At 41.2% G+C, this 19,961-nt stretch overlaps 1 protein-coding gene and 1 pseudogene across 2 annotated transcripts in view; both read right to left on the bottom strand.

The window, feature by feature from the left end:
• Positions 1-19,961, bottom strand: part of SPTA1 (spectrin alpha, erythrocytic 1) — a 91,763-nt gene that overhangs the window by 40,241 nt on the left and 31,561 nt on the right. Inside the window, exons 19-22 of the mRNA XM_081121688.1 lie at positions 18,330-18,547; positions 16,564-16,656; positions 14,706-14,843; positions 1-36 (exon numbers count right to left, since the gene is read on the bottom strand). The exon at positions 1-36 is cut by the window's left edge and continues 116 nt beyond it. Of these exons, the coding sequence (XP_080977814.1) occupies positions 1-36; positions 14,706-14,843; positions 16,564-16,656; positions 18,330-18,547 (485 nt within the window). The remainder of the gene's footprint in view (positions 37-14,705; positions 14,844-16,563; positions 16,657-18,329; positions 18,548-19,961) is intronic.
• LOC308548759 (E3 ubiquitin-protein ligase makorin-1-like) lies at positions 1,834-3,146 on the bottom strand (annotated as a pseudogene). Its single transcript has 2 exons — positions 2,172-3,146; positions 1,834-2,104 (listed from the first exon to the last, which is right to left on the bottom strand). The product of its transcript is annotated as an E3 ubiquitin-protein ligase makorin-1-like (transcript).

Genomic DNA, 19,961 nt, shown 5'->3' with positions numbered 1-19,961 from the left:
ACCCTGGTGGTCATCAGCTTCCACCTTCCACCAGTCCTGAAGGGAGAGCAGACCCCCACTCCTTCTTTAGTTCTTGAAAAAGCCACAAACAGGAGAGGGTTCAACTAAGTCCCTAAGCACAGACACAAGCTGATGGCCAAGAGAAGCAAACCATCGCTTAGGGGAGGAGCATTATAATTTTCACTTATTAAAAAGAATGTAAATAATTAGTCTCAGGAATTGCAGGAATTAGCTTCTGAAATCAAGAAATATGACAGTTGATGTTAGGCCTTTAACTTTGATAAGGTTTTTAAAAATCAAAGATAGTTATTTTTGTGTGGGGGGTTTTTTGTTTTGTTTTGTTTTGTCTGGGAAAAGCGCTTCTTACAAAAGGGCAGCTGTGAAATACAGAGACTTCTGTAACAATGACTTGGTTTTTCTTAAAGTGAAAGGATGGGTGGGATCCAAGGAATCACAGCAGTAGATGGGACAACTTAGGAGCATCTCCAAGTTATTTTGAGGAAACAGCAAGAAAACTCAAGCTGATTTTCTAACCAAGGAATCCTTCTAACAATTGAGTTTGTTTCGTGGATTACCAGCCCTCCTCCTTTTAGTGGGAAAGCAGACCCTATTACTGCAAACCGATGGCTCCACTAAAAGAATCACATCAGTCTACCTGCGAAGCACAGGGATGGAATGAGGCAAATACTCACAAAAACAAACACAAAGCCTGACAACAAAACCCCACAAATGAGGAGGAAGGTTTGCCAAAAGGTGCCGGAACTGGAGAGGGTAAGAGATCAGTAAGCATGAAATACAACTGTGCATCCAAGACCCAGTGTGTGTCGATATATGTGATAACCAGACAGTTTTACCCTCTATGGCTAAGCCCACGTATTTATATAGACAGACAAAGTTAGCACTGCGCTAGTAGCAGCTACCAACATAGTGCTTTGTCCTGGAAGATCTGTGTGCCACACTAGGCTGAAACCACTGGTCCAAGGTTTTCCACCAAGGCTAGGAACACTGCATCTATGCAGGGATGAGAGGCTCACCACACACTTGCACCCACACATGCCAAGTCTATTAGCTCTTGGGAGTCAACCTCAAGTCTGCATTTCTTTTATGCCAGTGTATCTTTTATATGTGTTCTTTCAGAATTTTCCTATCCTACTAAACACAGTAAAAATCTCAACACATTCACACCTGGTTATGGTTACCCCGTAGTGTGCAATTAAACAAGAGACTAAAACCACAGAACAGGTGCACAGGGTGCGACTGCAGGGTAGGGAACAGATATAAAAACACAGATGTGCAGATCTCAGCAGGAACCTCAAGTATCCGCCTCTAAGTCTGTGGCTCAAGGCTACTTGCCACAGGTCAGATCCTTCACCCATCACTCCTATTCTTGGACCTCACAGCAGGGCCGGTGCTGTGCCTTTTGAACCTGGGTCCCTAGAATGAGTGCAGCAAGTCCATAAGGCACCCTCCAACTGTGTGAACCTGGCCGAAAACAGATGACATGACAAACCTGCCCTAACTGTCTGGCAGTTAAGTTCGTGTTACAAAAAACTAACTTTAAGGCTTATTTTTGTAACTTTTTTAACCAGAGAAAACAACATGCTCCTTGGGGAAAGGGGAGGGAGTGAGAAGACAGGCCCTGGGTAGAAGCATCACGACAGCACCTGGGGTTGCTAGGCCCGCTTAGGAGAGACACGGGCACTGCCACACCACCGCGGGGGACAGGCACTGGGCTCAGCAGGCCAGTTCACACGCCACACAGAGCTGCCGTAGATCCGAGTCATAAAGCCTTCAGCTCAGCGTGAAACAAGTCCTGCTCGTCTTCAGAGTCTGTCAGCTCGTCACCCCCACCTGCAGCCGAAAGCAGAAGCAACATCTCGCCCAGCTCAAAGGTGACAACCTCTTCTTCATCGTCAAAGGTTCTCTCTCCTCAGCAAGCTCCTAGAAGTGGTTCTTTTGTGGGGCCCGGTATCTGCTTGATGTTCCCACTTTCCGTCTCCGTGGCTCCTCTCTGTGGCCATCAGGCTACACGTGCTTGTAAAAACAGTTCCCTCCAAATGGGCAGCTCCCACGTCTTTCATCAAAAGAACTTCCCACCTCGTTGCTCACTCCCTCCTAGTATTTCCAAGTGAGTTTATGCTTCTGTTCTTTCTTCTCCGCCCAGTTCTCACTTGGAATGACAAAGTCAGATGTGACCTGGCATTCTGGGCAGGACTTTATGATCTTGCTCTCAAATTGCTTAGCACTCCTCCACCTGCAAACACACTTGAGACAGCAGGTGTGCCTGCAGTTGGAGAGGATCCTGAAGCTGTGCTCACTGGGCTTGGCTTTCCTGTAGGCCGCCTCCATGCAGATTTCACACACATTGTCCTTGCTGCCCTGGACAGCGAGTGAGAGCTCTGTGTCCTTCTCAAGGGCCTCAATGCAAGATTTTATGTGCTGTGATCTCTGGGCAGCATCCATAGAGTGGAGGCCCCGCAGCCCACACATGTCACAAGATTCGCCATGGAGATACTCTCCAACTGCAGCACAGGGGCAGAGCTGCCTATTTGTCTCCACTGCCATGGTTCCTCCTCAGGTTCTTGCTCGGTCCCTGAGCCCTGCAGGGGTGCTTCAGTGCAAGAAGGGGCAGTATGGCCACAGTAGGGCTGCCCAGGAACAAACTCAGTGGCATTCACTCAGTCTTCTGAACCTGCTCTTATAGTTGTAAAGTTTGAATTTCTTGACTCAGCCTTGCCCGTATTCATTTCAACAATTGGTCCAACTCCTGATGAGAGTCTTGAGGAAACAGCAAGAGATGATTTTGTGGTTAGAGCTGCAGCAGTCGCCTCTTGTTTCATTGGTTTGCTATGTTCATATCTGCAGCAGTCTCCATAAACACAGTAACCTCACTGAAAATACCTGCACACTACACCATATAACTGTCAGAGGGGTCATGCGAGTAGCGACAGTTATCTCCTTCCTTACAAACCCCATGCCTGCAGTTGACCTGTTTAGCCCAGTGCTGCCCTGCTGCTGCGCCCCCTGCCCCAGGGTGGAAGAGGTGACCGTGGGGTAGGGGCGGAGGAGGCCCCTGCCACTGCAGCGTCTGCCGCTCCTGCTCGTGATGGTTTGCCTGTTGTTCCGGGAGCTGCAGCCGATGGCATTACTGTTTATCCCACAAGCAATGGCACAGGGACTCCTGGATCACACAGTTCTGGTGAGGCTGCGGGAGGAGAAGGCGGGAGGGGACGGGAAGGGAGAGGAAGGAGACCGAAGCACCCGCTCACTCTCCTCGGCACCGCATCGCATCTCCTTAGAGACAGTTTTTTTAAGGATGGTGCATTTTGTCCACTAGGAATTAAAAACAAACACAAAACAAAACAAGCAAAGCAAAACAACAAACAAACAAACATGGAGCCAATATCAGACTGAACTTCTTGGTGGTGGAGCATCTGTGCAGGACAATGCTGTACAAGAACCTCTCTTACTCTCTCCTTGTCCCAGATCCCCTAAAAATCGTGTTGCCCTGAAATTATATGAATGCTTTATGCTTATGCTTATGTATTGGCCTGATCCTCAGAGAGTATGGGGTGTTGTGCTATACACTAAGTACTATGAAGTTAATCTCCTCAGAAAATAATGTGGTGAAGTGAGGACTAGGCAAAGAGAAAGGGGTGCTGGCACACAACTTATTTGATAACAAAACATGTTGCTTTTCTCATAAATTCACTTGCCCTCAGAGTAACAATATCCGGAACCCTCTTCTCTTCCCAATCCTTTTTTGGAGACTAATCAAGTACTAGAATATTTTTAAAAATTATGTGTGTTCTTATGAGAAATAGATTTACAATTGTAGCCAATGTCTTATCACTGCTCTTACAGGAATAACATCTAAAGAAAACCAAGCTGGGATCCTGGGTTCAAGAACACAGAGTAGGTGGAAGCTACATTCACCATCTCCCATGACCACGTCAAAATTACAACTAAATTACGGAAAAATCAACCTGGATAAATAACCATCTGAAGGCCAGCTGAACAGAAGTCTTATAACTAATAATTTGCAGGAGAAGCCACATTGAGACTGGCAGAAGGGGCAGAGATAAAGCTGGCCCTTGCACCCAGGTGTGGTGGTTGAGAATCCAGAGGGACATCTCAGCTGCAAAGATCCCCTCTAAGGAGTGTGGGGGTCCCAACCTCATGCTGGGTTCCCCAGCCCAAAGTACCAGTACTGAAAAAAGGAGCCACATAGTATCTGGCTGTAAAAATCAACAGAGATTCCATCTACCTAGGGCAGACAGAAGGCTACTGGAAACCCAGGCACCCTCTTAAAAGGCCAATACACAACAATCATGCTCACAGGTACTCACCCTGGGCTCTGGTGGAGGGATAGCAGTTAAGAGTCACACAGGAAGAGATTTTGTGTGGCTTCAGAGAGAGGGCTTGAGGGACAACTGTTAATGTCCCTGTGTTGAGTCACTCTCCTACACCACCAGTGAACACCATTGTCCTGGGTTGAGCACTACTCCCACATGGCATTGGCCTGGGGAGCTGTACTGGCTTCCCCCTGATGAGTCCCTGAGGCCCTGACCACTCAACTTGTGCATGGCTGTGGGCTCTGTGGGCTCTGTGAGCTCACATCAAAGTCTTTCTTGGCAAACTCTTGGAGAATTCTGGGCAGGCCCAGGCGGTGCCTGAGACACACAGAGAGAGACTGGGTTGTGTGGCTTTGGGGTGGAGGCCATCTTACCACATGTCCAATGGGAGCCAATATTTCTGTACTGAGTCCTCTCTCCACATGGATAAATCTTACTCTTCTTTAGCTGGACAAACTCTAGTAGTTCTACCCTGATGACTCCCTGAGACTCTACCTCACCACAGGGGTCAAAAGGCCCCATGAGGCAGTGGCTGGCCTCAGTGTACCCTGAGACTTTTGTTGAGCTTGAATCTCTATTAACCTGGTGAACATCACTTGCCCCTACCTGGTGACCCTCTGAGAACCTGTATTACACAATTTGAGTACTGCCCAAGGCTCTTTCAGTGGCTGAGCCTAAAATAAAGGGCAACTAACAGGCAGTGGTTAGTTTTGGGTTGCCTTGTGCCTTTTGCTAACCTGCCCCAATTCCAGTAATGGTGGCACTGGGCCTCAGTATGCAGCTTGGCCTCTCCCACGTGCACCCAGGATCAACACAGGCAGCTACCAACCACTGATCACTTTGAAGCTTCTAACAGGTAACCCAGGTCCCATGACAGGTAGTGTCTGATATTGACCTGCACTAGAGTCACTCCCAAGAGGCCCTAGGACCAACATACCTGGTGGCTGGCTTCATATCACAACAGAAAAAGACTTGATTAGCTCAAAAAGTAACATAACCAAAGGGAGATCTCAGCAGGCACGAGACCCTTCTGGGGCAAATTTCACTTTGTGGGGTCAGCTCACATACAGCAGCTTGTACACTGTGGTCATGGTCAATCCTCTCACATAGCTTGTTTGAGGGTCAGTCACCCATAGACGTGCCAAAAGCAAGCAAGGCTCAACCACAACAGGAAGTCATACGTAACCCACACAAAGGACATTCCTGGAGCACCCAGTTCAGGTGATTAAAGAGGCTGAGCTACTGAGACCCTCAGGTCACCAACTACTTAAGGTCACCCTATCAAGACTGGAGACATGGCAGATTTACCAAATACATAGAAAAAACACAGAGAGAGTCAGCAAAAATGAGGAGAAAAACATGTCCCAAATAAAAGAGCTGAAGAAATCTCTGTAAAGAACTAAATGAAAAGAAAGCAAGCAAAGTAGCACATACATGGTTATAGGGATACTCATGGAAATTAGTGAGAACATCATCAGCATAAAAATGGACATTAGAAATTATTTAAAAATACAGTCAGAAATGAAGAATACAAAAGCTGAAATAAAGAATCCACTAGCAGTTATCAATAGCAGATTAGATAAAATCAAAGATTGAATCAGTGATCCAGAAGACAAGGTGGCAGAAAAACACCCAATCAGAGAAGCAAAAAAAAAAAAAAAAGAATTAAAAAATATCGTTTAAGGGATCTCTGGGACCACATCAGGTATAACTACTATTTACAGCACAGGGGTACTAGAAGGAGAAGAGAGAGCAAGGGATTGAGAAATACCAGAAGAAATTATGATTGAAAACTTCTCTAACCTGATCAAGAAAAAAGACATATATCCAGGAAGCACAGAGAGTAGCAAACAAGATGAATCCAAAGAGGCCCACACCAAGACTTATCATAATTAAAATGACAGAGGTCAAAGACAAAGAAAGAATCTTAAAAGCAGCAAGAGAAAGACTGTTACCTACAAGGGACCTTACATAAAATTGTCTGCTGATTTGTTAATACAAACATTTCAGGCCAGAGGGGTTTGCACAAAATATACAAAGTGATAAAAAGTAAAAACCTGTAACCAAGATAACTTCACCCTGCAAAATTATCATTTAATATTGAAGGAGAAACAAAGAGCTTCCCAGACAAGAAAAAGCAATAGGAGTTCATCACCACCAAACCAGTATTACAAGAAATTTTAAAGGGACTTCTTTAAGAATAAGAAGAAAAGGGACATAAATATGAATATTAAAATGAAATAAGTACGTACCTATAAATAATCATTTTAATTGTAAATGGATTAAATGCTCCAATTAAAAGACATAGGGTGGTTGAATGCGTAACAAACAAGACTCAGAGATATGTTTCTACAAGAAAACCATTTCTGATTGAGAGACACACAAACACTGAAAGTAAAGGAATCAAAAAGATATTTCATGCAAATGGAAATTTAAAAAAACCTGTGGTAGCAATATTAGACAAAATAGGCTTAAAATAAATGCTATAATAAGAGATAAAGAAGGACATTACAGAATGATAAAGGGATCAATAGAAGAGAATATATAATCCTTGTAAACATCTATGCACCCAACATCAGAGCACCTAAATATATAAAACAAATCTTGATGGACATAAAGGGAGAGATCCCCAGTAATACAGGCATAGTGAGTGACTTAACACCTCATTGACATCAATGGATAGATGTTCCAGACAGAAAAATCAACAAGGAAAGAACAGCCTTAAATGACACATTAGACCAAATATATCTATTTGATATTTTTAGAGCATTTCACCTCAAAGCAGCAGAGTATATATATTTTTTCAAGTACACATAGAACATTTTCCAGGACAGACCACATGTTAGGCCACAAAACAAGTCTCAATACATTTAAGAAGATGGAAGCCATATCAAGCATCTTCTCCAACAGCCATGGTATAAAACTAGAAACCAATTACAAAAACAACTAACTAACTAACTAACTAAAAAACACATAAATACATGGAGGCTAAACAACATGTTACTAAATAATGAATGGATTACAATGAGATCAAGGTCAAAAATTTTTTAAAAACCCACACATTGAGAAAAATGAAAATACAAAACCCAAAAATCCACGTGACAGAATGAAAGTAGTCCAAAGAGGGAAATCCAGAGCAATACAGGCCTACCTCAAGAAACTAGAAAAATCTTAAATAGACATTGTAACCTTACATCTGAGGGAATGAGAAAAAGAACAATTAAGCTCAAAGGAAGAAGACAAATGAAAATAATAAAGTTCAGAATGGAAAGAAAAGAAATAGAATCTAAAAATATGATACAAAAGACAAATGAAACAAAGATCTGGTTCTTTGAAAAAATAAACAGGATTGATAAACCTTTAACCAGACACATCAAGAAAAAAACAGAGAGGAATCAAATAAATAAAGTCAGAAATGGAAGAGAAGTGACAACTGGCACCACAAAGGAGTGTAAGGAGACACTATGAACAGTTATATGCCAACAAATTAGACAATTTGAAAGAAATAGATACATTTCTAGAAACATAAAATTTTTGAAGACTGAATCAAGGAGAAGCAGAAAATCTGAACAGACCAGTTACAACCAATGAAATCTAAGAAATAATCAAAACATTCCCAACAAAGAAAAATCTTGGACTGGATTATAGCTGTACAGGTGAATTTTACCCAGCATTCAAAGAAGAATTAACACATCCTTTCAAACTATTCCAAATAGTTCAAGAGGAGGAAAAACTCCAAGTTTATTTTAAAAGGACAGCATTGTCCTGATTCTAAAACCAGATTAAGATATTAAAGAAAAACAGTTATTAGGCTAATATTCCTGATGAACACAGATGCAAAAATCTTTAACAAAATATTTGCAAACCTAATTCAGTAAAAAGATCATACACCATGATGGAATTTATTTGTGGGATGTAAGGTTTGTTCAATATCTGCAAATCAATAAACGTGATGCATCCCAAACAAAATGAAGGACGAAGTCATATGATTATATCAACAGCTGCGGAAAAAGCACTCGACAAAATCCGGCACCCATTTCTGATAAAAACTTTTCTCAAAGTGGAAATAGAATGAGCAGACCTCAACATAATAAAAGCCATGCATCGTATTCAATGGGGAAAAACTAAAAGCACTGTCCTTAATATTAGAAAGAAGACAGGGGTGTCCACTTTCACCGCTTAGTCAGCATAGCACTGGGAGTCCTAGCCACAGCCATCAGACAACAAGAAGAAATAAAAAGCATCCAAATTGGGAAGGAGGAAGTGAAACTGTCATTATTTGCAGATGAAATGATACTATGAACCCTAAAGATCCACCCCAAAACTAGAACTCATAAGTGAATTCAGTAAAGTAGCAGAATACAAAATTAATATAAAATTAATATCTAGAAATTGGTTTTGAACACCAACGATAAATTATCAGAGAGAAACTAAGAAAGCAATGTCATTTACAATTGTAAATCACATTTACAATTATACCTAAGAATAAATTTAACCAAGAAGGTGAAAGAACTGTGCTCATTAAATTGTAAGACACTGAAAAAAATAAATTGAAGATGATACAAATAAGTGGAGGCATATACTGTGCTCATGGATAGGAAAAATTAACATGGTTAAAATGCCCACACTGCCCAAAGCAATTTATAGATTCAATACAATCCCTATCAAAATACCAATAGTGTTTTTACTGAACTAGAATAAATAATCAAAAAATTTACATGGACCCACAATATACCTCAAATAGCCATAGCAACCTTGAGAGAGAACAAAGTTGAAGATGTTATGCAACCTGCTATCAAACTACACTCCATGGCTATTATGATCAAAACAGCCTGTACTGGCATAACAGTGGAACAGAATAGAGAACCCAGAAATAAACCCACACCTATATGGCCAATTAATATTTGCCAAAAGAGGCAAGAGCACACAATGTGGTAAGAGCAATCTGTTCAAGAAAAAGTTTTGTTAAAATTGGACAGACAAATGCAAAAAATAAAAATAAACTATATACAAGAATAAACTCAAAATAGATTCAAGACTTAAAAGGAAGACCTGAAACCATAAAACCCCTAGAAGAAAACACAGGCAGTAAAATATCTGACATTTCTCTTAGCAATACCTTTTCCTGATATATCTTCCTGGGCAAGGAAAACAAAAGAAAAATTAAGCAAATGAAACTACATCAAACTGAAAATTTATTGCACCACAAAGGAAACCAAACAAAAAGACAACCTACCGAATGAGAAACTATATTTGCTCATAATACATCTGATAAGGGGTTAATATCCAAAATTTGTAAAAACTCAGACCACTCCCTTCTCCCCCCCAACAAACAATTAAAAAATAAGCAGAGAACCTGAATAGACATTTTTTCAAAGAGAAATTACAGATGGCCAATAGACATATGAAAAAGTGTTCAACAGCCCGGCCCGCCGTGGCTCAGCTGTTGAGAATCGACCTAGGATCCAGGTGATCGGGGTTCGATTCCCGGTCAGGGCAGATGCCTGGGCTGCGGGCTCGATCAGTGACTTTCTCATCATTGATGTTTCTATCTCTCTCTCCCTCTCCTTTCCTCTCTCTGAAATCAATAAAGATATATTTAAAAAAAAGAAAAAGAAAAAAGAAAAAAGTGTTCAACATTACTAATCATAAGAAATGCAAATTAAAACCAAAATGAGATTTTACCTCACACATTTCAGAATGGCTATCATCAATAAATCAGCAAGTGTTGGCAAAAATGTGGAGATAAAGGAACGCTTGTTCACTGTTGGTGGGAATGCAGATTAGTGCAGCCACTGTGGAACCCATTATGGAGGGTCCTCAAAAAATTAAAAAATGCAACTGCCTTATGACCCAGCTATCCCACTCTGGGTATGTATCCAAAGAAACCCAAAACATTAATTCAAAAAGATAAATGCACTTCTATGTTCATTGCAGTGTTATTTACAGCAGTCAAGATATGGAAGGAACCCAAGTGCCCACAGTTGTGGGATGTGAAGTCTACACAGGAAATGCAATAACATTGGGATGACTGTGTGTGGTGCCAGATGAGAGCTGGAAATATTAGAGGACCACTTTTTAAAGTATATGTTTACTTTTCTTTCTTCACCTTTCTCTTTTTATTTATTAATTTGAGAGAGAGAGAGAAAAGGAGGGAGAGAGAGAGAGAGAAACATCAGTTTGTGGTTCCACTTATTTATGCACCATTGGTTGCTTCTTGTATGTGCCCTGACCAGGGATCAAACCCGCAACCTGGGCCTATCAGGACAGTGCTCCAACCAACTGAGCAACCCAGCCAGGACATGCCACTCTACTTTCTGTACACCTGAAATGAATACAAAATAATATTAAATGTAAACTGTAATTGAAAAAAAAAATTTAGTTAAAAACATTTTTAAAAAATAGACAAGTGGGAGAGACAGCAAACAGCAGCGTAGGTAACCGTGGTCCCCACCACTTCCCACAACCACATCAAAATCACAACTAAAATACAGAACCACCATCATTCAGAACCTCCTGAAATCTGGCTGAACAGAAGCCCTACAACCAGGGAACTGAGGGGCAGAGATGCGGGCAGATCGGGGCTGGATCCCGGAGACTGGCCGCAGGTCCACACCCGGTGCCACGGGGTAAACCCGGGAGGGACAGCTCGGCGGTGAGGGTTTCCTGGAGGAGGGAGGGGTCCCAGCCCCACAGCAGGCCCCCACCCAGGGCTCCAGGGCCAGAAAGAGATGTCCCCACAACTTTGGGCTGTGAAAACCAGCGGGGACTGTCGCTGAGGGTCGCGGAGGCTGCAGGAGTCCCCGGATTTCCTCCTAAAGGGCCCACGCATGGACTCACTCAGATGCTCCCTCTGAGCCCAGCGCTGGGCAGCAGCTTGAAAGGACCTGGGACACTCAGGGAGGAACTAACCTCTCTGAAATAGGGGCGAGAGCTGGAGGGGCAGCTTCCCCCAGGCAGAGGAGCTGGCGGAGGCCATTGCTCCTGTGGCGAGCCCTCCTGGCACAGAGCTGGCAGCCAGGCGCCATGTTTGAATCGCCAGCACCTGACTCACACCTTTGGCCCCGCCCTGTGATTCCCAGAGGCCCCGCCCCTCCCTTCCCCACCTGCAAGCTCATCCAGGCCGTTTCCAGGGGCTTTTCTATGCAAGTGGCCTCTTGAGCCTCATGCTTAGGACTTTCCTAAAATCTTTCAAACAAGCAGTGTGCCCCATATGGCTTGATAAGTGGCCCCAGGCCTAGCACTAGTGGCAGCCTGCATTGGTTCATAGCTTGGCCCTTCCTGGACAATGCCAAGCCCAGCACAAGTAGCAGCCAACTACAGTTTGCTGTGTAGCTCATGCTGGGTGGCCCCAGGCAAGGCACTGGCAGAGGCTGACTTTGCACCTCCCAGGAGGCCCCAGAGACAGTGCACCTGGTGGTCAGCTTCAACCATGCTGGATTACAACCCTACCACATCCACAAGTGACACTCAAGGGGCGCACTCGGTGAACACCAAAGCTCCACTGAAGTAAATCCTGCTCTATAGGAGTGTCTCCAGCACAGCAGCTCTTTGGCTGTAGTTGCAGCTGGTCCTCATAGCTGATTGGCCTGGGGGTCCATTCCTCCAGGTGATGCCAACAGCAACCAAGGCTCAACTACAATAGGACAGTGCACACAGCCCACACAGGGGAGCATCTAGAAGGTCCAGCTCAGGTGACTGGGGAGACTGAGCCACTGGACCCTACAGGACACCTACTACACAAAGCCACTCTATAAATTCCAGGAGACACAGCAGCTCTACCTAATACATAGAAGCAAACACCTGGAAGCAGCCAAAATATGGAGGCAAAGAAACATGTCACAAAGGAAAGAAAAGAAGAAATCTCTATAAGAGGAACTAAATGAAATAGAACCAAGCAAGCTATGAAATACAGAGTTCAGAATAATGGTTATAAGGATTCTCAAGGATCTTAGTAAGACTATTAAGGAAACTAGTGAGAACATCAATGACATAATAAAGAACCAGTAAGAAGTGAAGGCTACACAAACTGAAATGAAGAATAATTTACAGGGAATCAACAGTGGAGTAGAGGACACTGAGAATCAAATCAGCAATTTGGAACATGAGGAAACAAAAGCACCCAACCAGAAGAGCAAAAAGAATCCAGAAATATGAAGATAGTGTAAGGAGTCTCTGGGACAACTTCACATGGTCCAACATTCATATTATTGGGTTCACAGAAGGAGAAGAAAGAGAGCAAGAAATTGAACACCTATTTGAAAAAATAATGACAGAAAACTTCCCCTACCTGGTGAATGAAATAGACTTACAAGTTCAGAAAGCACAGAGAGTCCCAAACAAGAGGAACCCAAAGAGGCCCACAGCAAGACACATCATAATTAAAATGCCAAAGGTTAAAGACAAAGAGAGAATCTTAAAAGCAGCAAGAGAACAGCAGTTAGTTACCAAAAAGGGGGCACCCATACAACTGTCAGCTGATTTCTCAACAGGAAATTTGCAGGCCAGAAGGAGTGGCAAGAAATATTCAAAGTGGTGAAAAGCAAGAACCTACAACCAAGATTACTCAGCAAAGCTATCATTTAGAACTGAAGGTCAGATAAAGAGCTTCACAGGTAAGAAAAAGCTAAAGGAGTTCATCACCACCAAACCAGTATTACATGAAATGTTGAAGGGTCTTCTTTAACAAGAAGCTAATGAACAAAAGAATCTGACAAACTGAGTAGATCCAGAGACACTGAAGCATGCAACAAACTGATGTATCTCAGAGGGAGGAGGGAAAGAAAGTGGAGGGTGGAAGAGATTAACCAATGAAGCTATATGCATATGTGAATAACCCATGGACACAGACAATAATGGGGTGAAGGCCTGGGGAGGGGGTGGGAGTGAGGTAGAGGGGGTCAATGGGGGGGGAAATGAGATACCTGTAATACTTTCAACAATAAAGATAAAGAAAATAAAATAAAATAGACAAGTGGATAAAAAATTGGTGGTACATATACAGGGTGGGGCAAAATTGTTTTATAGCTGTTTGTATGGAAAATACAATAATTAATAAATAATAATATAAGAATAAACTCTGTTTTCCATACTCAAACTTTAAACCTACTTTTGCCCCACTCTGTATACAACGGATATTACTCGGCCATAAAAAGAATGAAATCTTACCATTTGTGTGACATCTTGGATGGACCTAGAGGTTATTAGGCTAAGTTAAATAAGTCAGACAGAGAAAGGTAAATTACAGCACAGGGAATATAGATAATATTCTAATAACTAAGTGTGAGGCTTGGTTGGTACTTAAAATATAATGGGTATCACTTTGTAAGTTACATGATTGTCTAAACACTGTGCTGTACACCTGAGACTAATATAAAATAATATTGAATGTCAACTGTATTTGAATAATAAAATTAAAAAAAAATAATTTACACTCATGGATACAGATAACAGACTGACAGCTGTCAGAGGGTAGGGGGTTGGGGACTGGGTGAGAAGGGTAAAGGGATTAAACAAAGAATAAAAAGAAGGACTAATGAAGACAGACAATAGTGTGGTGATTGCCAGAGGGAAGGTGGGAAGGGAGAGGTAGAAGAAAGGAAGGGGGGGATAAATAGTGATGGAAGAAACTTGACTTGGGGTGGTATACACACAATACAATATACAGCTGCTGTATTATAGAATTGTGTACCTGTATAAATTTATTAACCAATGTCACCCCAATAAATTCAATAAAAAATAAATAAATAAATAAGATGCTTATGGTGTTGGCTTAAAAAAAGAATTACTTAGGTTATTAATTTTCAGTGTTTCTTTTGTTCTTGTGTAAGTATTTAAGGCTTAAAATTTTCTTACCAAATGTAGCTGTAACCCAAGTTCTTTTATTTCATTTTATTATTGTTCATCTTGAAATACATTTGAGTTTTATTACAAAAAAATAAATAAAGGAAATTAAATTGTTAACGACTTACCTTGCTCAGGCTCATCCTAACCTCAGCCACTGTTGTTCCATCACTAGGAACATTGTCACAGAAGGGGAACAAGCCATGAGATGGAAGAAAGGCAGTTTAATCCTTTAAATATATTATAGAACCACCACTCATTGCTTATATGTTTCGAGGCAAATTACTTAAAATCTCTGGGTCTTCATTTTGTTAACTGTAATTGATATTATAATCCCAAAAGATATGTGTGGCATACCACACAAAATCTGGAGGAAAGATATTTAAGAGAGATAGCAACAGAAAAATGCTTACTGACTAAAATATGGATTGGATCTGGCAGGACTGGGAGAGATGACTGTGGAAGAACCACCTTGTTGACTGGAAGAAGGTTAGAAGGAATATTCACCTTGTTGATGGAACTGAGCAGAGTTAAGACATCACCTTTCTTCATGGTGACTTCTCGGTTGCTGCGGGCCTGGAAGTCATATAGAGCCACAACCCTCTCTTCTCGAGCTGCTCCCTCCACTGGTGCAGCCTGTTGTTGCTAAATAAAAACAGGAAGAAGTCCATGTGAGTTAGCGATTGGACATATCTCTCTATAGAACCTAAGAGTGTGTGTGTGTGGTGGTGGTGTGGGGGGGGGGGCTGTCCCTGGGCCTGACAAGAAAAAGGAACCTCTGGTTGGAACCTTTCACATGGCTGACAGTAACAAAAAGATCATGGTATGCCATTTTTGGAGATTCTGCCCCACCTGAACACTTCTCAGGGGACAGGAAGGCTGGGCAGTATGAACACAGAGTGAGCAAGTGAGTGTGCACTAGGTTGGAACTATATTAAGTAAGCCATCAGCTCTTAAAGCAGGTGTTAAATAATTATACACATCAATGTTTCAGAATATTATTTGAGAAATTTAAAGACCTGTCTCTCATCACCTTCATTCCCTTGGCCTCCACTAACAATCCTTCTAACCCCTTCACCTTTAAATTATTATATCAAGGAACTGTGGATTTTCTTCTTTAGACATGGATATTCTATAGCTCAGAAAAGGCCACAGATTTTTAAAAATTGAGAACGTGAACTAAGATAAGATATTTTGTATCTCCCTTTAGCAAGCAACCTGTTCTTCAAGGTAGCCTCTGAATTTTACTTTCTGCAAATATCAGATCTCTGAGAGAATGGACAAAATATACTACCCATAAGTAATGACCCACACCCTCAGATTGGAGCTGAAAATGCACCTCCCCTTAGAGATTCCTCTGATTTTATGCCATTCAAGTATGCGTTTCCTCATAAAAAACAATGCATACATGTACCTGTTCTTGTTTAGGCACCCACTGTGCACAGCTTGGCAAAGGCATAGCACAGACTCTCTGTCAATGCATATTGTCTGGACATGGTGTCTATGTCTTTTGTCTACTCCCAGTGTGAGTTTCAAGCTTCTCAGCAGAAAGAATTCTTTGAATATAAGAAGTGTTTTTCTTTTCCTTCTTCACGCAGGAGACACTGATATCATTTAGTTGATTCCAGCTTCCTTCCCTTCAGGACACTCCTTTTCACCCTACACCCCAGGCATTCTTACATTCTCAACCATCTGCGTTTCCCATCTCCCAAATTCACTTCATTATTTTATGCTTTGCTTCATTTGCTTTCTTATCTTAGTGACTAAAAAATCCTTGTCCTTCCCTGCACAGTAAACCACCTTTTAAAATAATAACTCAGATAAAGTGAATTATTAAAATTTTCCAATATTTCAGTGTTCTTATTTCAAGAAAATGGAATAGTATTTTCTTCGACACCATTTTCCTGTCCATATATCTATTATATGCACATATTTGGTTAAATTTCTGATGCTCTAAAAGACTATAATTTTCCTGGAAATAAGGATTATTTTTTTCATAGGCTTGCAAATGGTAGACATTTGACAAGTGTTGGTATAGAAAAAAACCAATAAAAAAAGGAAAGGAATCAAGAAGGAATATATAAGGAAGAGATGCAAACAAAATAAATAATAAAGAAAGAACAGTGAAAATATACAAGGAAGGAAGGAGGAAAGTGAAAAATAACACTTATCTAGAAGTCCCTGTGGGTTAAATCTCTGTAAATGCTAAGAAGATGCTACAATTCCTGTACATAAGGATCATAGAACTTACTATTTCCTTTGCAATTGTTTCCTGGATTATAGAAAATAAAGACCAGTAATCAAGAGAATTCCTTTATCTTTGTTGTGAGTATTGTGACTCTTGTCATCCCTAACTTTTTCTTACCTGGCAGGTTTCTGCCTGGTCCCGTAGAGCTTGCATACTGTTCCCAAAGGCATTAAGATCCACTAGGAAGGCTTCATGCTTCTTTAGAAGAACCTGGATTGGTGGATGGGAAGATCATCAGAAGGAATCCAGAAAGATCAGTAAACATCCCTGGGGGATGTTCCAAGTATTACTATGGGTTACTCTGACTGTTCTAATTTCTGTAAAAGACATTTTCTATTTAATATAGTTGTTCTTAACCCTAAATTTGTAAGTATCAAGAAAATAGGAGTTAAAAAATGAATAATTCCAAAGAGGACATACAGATGGTCAAGGGACATATGAGAAAATGCTCAGTGTCACTAATCATCAGATGCAAATTTAACCTACAATGAGCTATCACCTTACACCTGCCAGAATGGCTGCCATCAATAAATCAACAAACAACAAGTGCTGGCGAGGGTGTGGAGAAAAGGGAACCCAGTACACTGCTGGTGGGAATGCAGACTGGCGCAGACACTATGAAAAAAGCATGGAGTTTCCTCAAAAAATTAAACATGGAGCTGCCATTTGACTCAATGATCCTACTTCTAGGAATATATCCTAAGAACCCAAAACACTAATCAGAAAGAATATATGCACCCCTATGTTCATAGCAGCATTATTTACAATAGCCAAGATCTGAAAACAGCCCAAGTGCTCATCAGTGGATAAGTGGATAAAAGAGCTGTGGGACATTTACATAATGGAATACTATGCAGCTATAAAAAAGAAGGATTTCTTACCCTTTGTGACAGCATGGATGGAGCTGGGGAGTATTAAACTGAGTGAAATTAGCCAGGCAAAGAGAGACAAATATCACTTGATCTCACTTATAAGTAGAATCTAATAAACATAATAAACTGATGAACAAAATAGGTCTAGAGACATGGAGGCATGGAAAAGACTGACACATCTCAGAGGTGGGGGATGGGAAGAGATTACCCAAAGAACTCATCATAGATACATACATGCATAACCAATGGACACAGAAAATAGTGTGGTGAAGGCCTGGGGTGGAACAGGGTTTGGGAGGAGGGGGAGGAAAGTGGGGGGTGGGCGGGAATTGGGAGACATCTGTAATACTGTCAATAAAATAAATTTTAAAATAAATAAATAATTTCAATATATTTGCTTCACTCAACATGGAGTCAAAAGTGCACAAGCATTTTACCAACACACATCAGAGTTAAAAGAAGATGCTGCTGATAATGGTACTTTGTAGGATTAAACATTTGCATAACTTGAGATGCTCATTTAATTACTTCTAGTGCTGAGAGTTTATGAAATGCTATATTGCATTCCCACAGGACAATGAGCGAAACAAGGAAATTGATATAAAAGATAGAATGACCTTTGATTTTTTTTCTTGTCCCAACATGTCTGTCTGATTTTATTTCAAAAAAGTATTTAAGGTGACTATGTCTCAAAACTATGGTTGGTTGTGAAATCTGAAGGTTCCTCTGGGAAATTTAAGATAGGACCAAGACAGGCATGGATCTCTGGCCATGCCTTTTTGACTTTAAATTATTTCTAGAGAATCTATAGGTTTCTGTGAGATTAGGAAAGTGTAATGTATCTTTTGGGATCTCTGCCAACTCTGAGGGTATCCCAGCAGGTGAAGTCCAAAGGCCATCATATCACTCTGGAAACCCCAAATAATCTAACAAAACCTGTAAATGTCTTACAAATTAATTTGGTACTATTTGATGAATACTAGACAATGCCCATCCCCATGTCCACCTTACCCCAGCTGCCTCTTCGTCAGCCCCATAGTTAGTGTTGTCTACAATAGGCTCCTTCTCTCGAATCCATGCTTCTGCTTCATGCAGGTCAGCCAGGTACTGCTGGATCTGGACATTGGCCTCAAGATCATTTTGCCGTCTAGCAGCTCGAGCTTGGAGAGACTCCATATTCTCATTCAAACTCTTGACCCTAGAGGCCACATCTTCTGCAGCAAAGTGTCCTGTGGAGCAGTTATAGAAAAGGTTAGTGTTACCCTCATTAACATTCACTACAACTCGATCTTTTTGGTGATCTTGGGGAGAGAAAAGGAGTGAGGATGATACTCGATGTTCTCAATGTGACATTTTACCCAAATTTCTGGAAATTAGAATGCTGGATGCTAATGAGGGATAGATGTATATGTGTGGTGGTGTAAGTGTCTATGTGGTGGCTAATTGGGTGCTATGTTCTGTTATACACACCTGAAAACACAATACCTATGTGTGGGTACTGCTCAGAGTTCCAAAAACATGGTTTCTCTAAACTGAACAGAAAATTCAACTTACGGCTATTTCAGCTCATAAAGGACTGATTGCTATAGGAATTGTTCTTCACCTCAACAATTAGAAAACAGGACAGAAAACTGTAAAATGCAAGGATTTTCAGACAATAGGCAGAGGACTGTGACTCCTGAGAGGAGGGAAAGAAATGAGGTGTGCCCGCTGAGTGCCAGTTTATGCCTGGGTCCGTTTCTAAGGTGTGGTTCTGGGAGGGTTAACCCAGACAGAACACTGAATTGAAGAGACAGAAATGAGAGTTACGGGGAGACAAGACAGGTAGAGATTGTGGAACCAGGTACTGAAAGGAATAGTGCTGCATAGAGACAGAGCTTCAGAGACATGCAGGGGGGCCCCTAGAGGATTAAACTGATTAGCCTTAAAATTGTACTTCCAGGATTCCTTTATAATTTTAAAAATTATTGGGGGCCATTGTAAGCTTTTTCTTATATGGTTATATCTATAGATAGTTACCATATCAGAAATCAAAACAGAAAGAATTTAAATGTATACACAAGTATACATTCTATTAACCATGGGAGCAATGGCCTTATCGCACATCATGTAGACTCCAGAGAACTGCACTGTATGCTTATGAAAGAATGAGTGTGAGAAAGGCAAATGTCTTAGCACCGTTATGAACACCATAAAACAAAAATTAGAGAATCACTACCCTCGAGTAAACACAAGCACCTGCACATGCACACACGCACCACAGGACTATAGCTAATAAGCAAATATAGAGAGTAAACAAAATTATAATAAACACACAGCAGATCCAAAGAAAGCAGAAACTGATGGACAAAGAAAAGAATAGCAAAATGTTAGATTTAAATTTATCCATATTGATAATTGCTTTAAATGTAAGTGGTCTAAATGCTCCAATTAAAAGGGAAAGATGAACGGACTGCATAAAAAAAGCAAAGCCTAAGTATATGCTGCCTGTAAGAAATCTGCCTTAGTTGTGTTCTGTTCTTGCACAGGAGCTGGACTAATCTTATCTGCATTGTTCCGATTTTAGTATGGGAGCTGCTGAAGCACGCACGGTAAGAAATTGCTGTCAGTATAAAGAAACTGAAGCAAGCAAAAGGGTGGAAA

This window comes from Miniopterus schreibersii, assembly GCF_964146895.1.
Source record: "Miniopterus schreibersii genome assembly, chromosome: 19".
Taxonomy (NCBI): Eukaryota; Metazoa; Chordata; class Mammalia; order Chiroptera; family Miniopteridae; genus Miniopterus; species Miniopterus schreibersii.
This window is presented reverse-complemented; position numbering and strand designations above follow the sequence as displayed.